This window comes from Brassica oleracea, chromosome C6, assembly GCF_000695525.1.
Source record: "Brassica oleracea var. oleracea cultivar TO1000 chromosome C6, BOL, whole genome shotgun sequence".
Taxonomy (NCBI): domain Eukaryota; kingdom Viridiplantae; phylum Streptophyta; class Magnoliopsida; order Brassicales; family Brassicaceae; genus Brassica; species Brassica oleracea.
The window spans coordinates 24292984-24298064 of NC_027753.1; the positions used below are offsets into that span (position 1 = coordinate 24292984).

General features: G+C 29.8%; 1 protein-coding gene across 1 annotated transcript; it reads right to left on the reverse strand.

The window, feature by feature from the left end:
- Positions 1-399: 399 nt before the first annotated feature.
- Positions 400-2288, reverse strand: LOC106298648 (adenine phosphoribosyltransferase 2). The gene is made up of 6 exons (XM_013734782.1): positions 2055-2288; positions 1837-1947; positions 1323-1415; positions 1066-1215; positions 863-921; positions 400-734 (listed from the first exon to the last, which is right to left on the reverse strand). The coding sequence occupies exons 1-6, from the start codon at positions 2143-2145 to the stop codon at positions 660-662; spliced, it is 579 nt and encodes a 192-aa protein (XP_013590236.1). The 5' UTR covers positions 2146-2288; the 3' UTR covers positions 400-659.
- Between the last annotated feature and the right edge of the window lie 2793 nt (positions 2289-5081).

The window sequence follows — 5081 nt, forward strand, 5'->3', positions numbered from 1 at the left end:
ATATTATTTTATTTTTGGATTTTGAGGATTTAAGTATATTTGATTTTTTGTTAAAAAAATGCATAATTAAAATAGGTACCCGAACTCAAATCTGAACTGAATCCGCAATGATTCGAACCAAATCTAAACCAAAATTTTTGAATATTCGAATACAATTTAAATTTCTTACTCTAAATATTTGAAATCCGAATATATCAACTGAATCCGAACGGATATATGAATACCCATTTTTAGAAAAAACTATACAACAAATATTTTAATACGATGTACAATAAATAATATAATAAACTATTTTACTCCACGCATAGCACAGATTACTATCTAGTACTATAATTTATTGTAAATGAATCTTTATTTAACATTTCTTAACCATTTATTCATGCTTAACACATATTCCAATCCAACAACTAGATCAAACCCAAATCAACACTGATGAAACAAACAAGCTTTGAACAATGGAGAGAAACGTACATATAAAGTAGCTTGTTTACTAGCATGAATCATTCCGCATGGAGTCTAATAAGGTTTAAACAATCTTTAGTTACATATTAATTGATCAACCCGATATATTATTGCCATAACCGTTGATATCTTGATAATACATCTTGTTGGAACTTGAAGATATAGGAGTCATGGAGGTGACTTCGAGTAAAACAGGCTTAAAAGGTAACTTCATCTAACTGGCTAGGCTCCACCAGAACGTACAATGGCTTTCCCTTTAGCTTACAATGCCCCTACATCTCACATAATACAAGTTATATTCATCTTCAATGATATTTAATGGGCCTAAAAGACCAGTAAAAATCTTAAATATCGTTGGTACGAGCTTTAAAGTCAAAATGTTTTTGAAGTAATCAAATACCTTGAATTTAGGCAAACCAACAACGCAGGCACATTCCACAACTTCGGCCCCAGCACGTTCTGAGGTGCACATAATTAGACTCGTTAATCAAATACTCGATATTGTATATACGATTCATGTATTTTAAAAGTCGTATTTAATTAAGTTTTTTTATTTAGTTAGTATTCATTAAAAATGTGTATATATATATATATTGTATTTACCCAAGAGGTTAATGGAAGCGGAGAGTGTTCCACCAGTGGCAACTAAATCGTCGATGACAAGAGCTCTTTCGTGGGATTTGACGGCCTCCACACTCATCTCTAGACGATCGTTTCCGTACTCTAGCTCGTACTCTTCGCTTATCACTCTCCCTTTTTTAACACCACCACCCCCAAGCAATTATATCAATTAACTGTACATGTTGTTTATCCCAACAAGAAGTTTAACTAGCTGTTGTATGTATATAAGTAAACCGTACCGGGTAACTTTCCCGGTTTACGTAGAGGGACGAACTTGGCACCTATGGCTAATGCGATGGGAGGTCCAAATATGAACCCTCTCGCCTCTACCCCTGCACAAGTCCCATATTATTTTTATTTATCTGGTTTATATAATACTTGAAATCGATTAAATATGCGCATATCTTAAGTCTTTTCTATTGAATTCTTAAAAGGTTCACAATAAGACAACAAATTTTTGAGAAGGACTCCGATTATTAAAAAAAAACTTTTTAAAGGGATAATAATTAGTGACCAACCAACCACACTAGCTAAGCTAGTATGTGAGTGTAAAATCATTAATCCATTAAAAAGTTGTCTATTGTTTATTCAATCTTGGCATATTATTGGAAGATTTGATCGCTTCGGATTCTATCATAAAGGAGTTTAATATATATATATATATGCCGTTATATAATACACAGTGAAACATAAAAAAAAAGGAGCAATTAGTAGACAAATGAAACATAAAGGAGAGGGAAAGGTGAAAAGAACCGGCCACGAGAGAGATGTTCATGTGCTTGTAACGATCTACGAAGATGTCAACGACATGTTTGAAGGCAACTGGATCCAGCAACAGCGTCGTTATGTCTTGAAACATGATTCCTGCGACACAAATACGTTTGTTAATATTTTGTAGACTAAAAAACACGAGTTAATGATGAAATTAGAACTTGAACAAATAAAGAGAGAAGAAAAAAAGAAAGTTCGACCAGTCTTGGGGAAGTGAGGGATGACTCGTATGGCGTCGGAGATGGCCTGTAGTCTTGGGTCTCCCTGCAACCCATTCTCCACCGCAAACATTTCTCTGTCTCTCTCTCTCTTTCACTGACTCGTGCGTGTTGAATATAAGAGGAAGATAGAAAGATGTTGAGTGTATTTATAGCATTTATTTATTTATCACCCACTCATCGTACGTTTCCATCCCAAGCTACTATTTCTATTTTTTTTTCTTCTAAAGGATAATGGAAATCAAAAGCAACCAATTCATGGTGATCATATTCAATATGTAACTCAAGGTGACGGTGTTTCTAGTTGTGCTTTCATGATTTCATTATGGTTAATTATTACGAATGTCTTATATGTAGACAAATTGGGGTTTTGTTCTTCACTAGCACACGGACTAGTATGTCCCATAGTTAATGACCGAAATTTAAAAGCTGGTGGGGAAAAGATGGCATGAATCAAGCATTTTCAATTTACTATATTAACTAGGTAAATTATTAGTTTCGTTATTTTTTAATATGAAACATTAAATCTGTTTAATCTGGATATATGTTTGGTTTTAGGTTCTTTTTTTATTTTTAATCTCCTAAAATATAGCTATAATTCTAAATCAATATTTATTTTGGTTTATTCGGTTCAACTTGTTGATGTTTTGGTTTTCCGGTGATAACCAAAAAATATTATTATTTGTTTTGTTTCAGGTTATATGAATTTTATATAGTTTTGATGTTGAACCAATGGTTTCATATTATAGTTTCTAAATATATAATAGTTAAAAAAATTAAAAAAATTATTACAACAAATTATTTTACTACAATTTGGTCGATAGGAAAAGAAACATTAAAAAAGAATATTTCAACTTGCAAGAGAATTAAATACTTCAATTGTGGTGAATATTTAGTTATACAGGTGTTCACGTCAATGTCTACATGTAAATGTATGTAAAGTATATAAAATTGGTTGGTATTTATATAAAGATATTGTTAATCAATATTAAATAACATTTTTATTCAAAATAACACATCAGAAGATAAAAAATTTAAAATAAAATTAATTAAAAAGAAAATAAGCCTAGACATTAGTAAATTTTCTTTCATATAAAGAAAACAAATTGTATACGTAAATCGAGGTAGGAACGGATTGAATATCCGAGTATTTGGAGATATTAGTGTTAATTTGATCCGTAACCACCCGATATTCAGTGTCTCCGATATCCGAAAGATTTTAGAATTTTCACCGATATTCGATTAGCCCCGTAAATAAAATATAAAAAAAATTAAAATAAATGAAAAATCTATAATAATATAAAATAATAATATTTCATTACAAAAAATAAATTATTATATAACTTTTTAAATTCGTATACCTAATATAATAAATTTAATACATAAAAATATTGTTAAAAATATATAAACTATAATATATATAGAACTTATATATAATTCTTTAAATATATGTATATATATATGCATATAACATATCGAATTAGATATAAGTTCCTAAAAATATTAGTATTTTTGATTTGCTTTATTTTTTACGGATATTGCATTTTAGTATTTGATTTTCTTCGTAATGTTACGAATATCCAGATTTTTCGGTTCGAATCAAAACGAATAACGAATCGAATCAGAAATTTACAAATATTTTGTCCAGCCTATCCGTAAATAATAAAAACAATATATGTATAAATGGACTTTCGATTCATTGTCCATTTTGATTTGAATCGAAAAATCTGGATAGTGTGAGTTTTATTGGAATCTTACATGTGAGTTTTATATTTAAAAAAAAAACCACAAGGTACATAGTGTGAATACATGTAGAGTTTGACTAAGAAGCTCTCTATATGTAACACGTCAGCGTGTTTATTTTCAAATCGTTGTGAAGATGTCACGTGTCTATTTTAGTGTAAACACATTTATTACAATGTTTTTTTTAATATATAAAAGATTTATTTTCAAATAGATTATTTAAAAAACAAAGTTCAAATTTACTTTAACTCTATTGTATAGAGTAAGATGGGTTGATGAATAACAAATGTAATGATAAATATTATTGTTTCATTATTGTAATAATCTTTCTTTCTATTTTATTTTAGAATATAAAATAGGTGTAAGTTATAAAAAGAAGTTACTCTAAATAGAGTAGGATTAAAGATGTACTCAATGTCTTTCCCTGCACAATCAAATTATAAAGAACGTTTTTAGGAAAAGAAAATTTATAAAGAACGTCAATTTGTTTATAAAAGGTGTGATTCAGTGGTAAATTTGATATTAAAATAGTTTTTTTTAACAGAGGATTAACATTATACTGCCACAAACAAAGAAAAGGTGAAAGAGGACCCACTCGAGGGTAGGAGGGATCAAACCGTACGAGTGGCTATATCGACTGTTGAACCGCACGCCTACGCCTGCTCACTCACTGTTTGCATATCATCCTTTTCTTCTCTTTTCTTTTTTTTCCTTTTGCTAATCATTACTTTACTATAGTATATGAGGAATAATACCAAAATTTTATTAGCATCATGTTCTGATATATTGACTCTATCTAAATCAAATTGATTCAATTAATTTTGTATTATATCTCATCAGAAGAAGTTGATTGGTTGGATTTAGATTTCGGGTTCATATTCCGTTTGTCGTTTTAAGCTCAGCACTACTACATACTTCTTAGTTCTTACCATATCAAAGAGATGAGAGATTACATCACCAAGAACAACAACCACTGGTTTGTCCCCCCACTCCCTAATTAATTCTGAATAATCCTATTACACATAAAGAGGACCTATGATTAATTATCATTATTTTATTTGGCAAAGGATAACCAAAACAGGAAAATCTTAATTTGTTAGCCTTTAAGAAAATATAATCCTTACTAATAAAAGAGACCATTTGAGGCTCCATAGGGCGTCCACATCAGCAAAAAAACTTCTCCCGAAAGATGACACGTGGCATAAAATATAGTTTTACATTTTAATATTACTAATTTTCGAAAATTATAAATAATATGTAAACATA

What these genes read in the sequence shown, in the direction of transcription:
- LOC106298648 (XM_013734782.1), bottom strand. Translation starts at nt 2,145, where the DNA reads ATGTTTGCGGTGGAGAATGGGTTGCAGGGAGACCCAAGACTACAGGCC. An exon ending in CCCTCACTTCCCCAAGACTG is followed by an intron (nt 1,948 to 2,054) that starts GTCGAACTTTCT and finishes TTTGTGTCGCAG; the next exon opens with GAATCATGTTTCAAGACATA. An exon ending in CGCTTCCATTAACCTCTTGG is followed by an intron (nt 922 to 1,065) that starts GTAAATACAATA and finishes TGTGCACCTCAG; the next exon opens with AACGTGCTGGGGCCGAAGTT.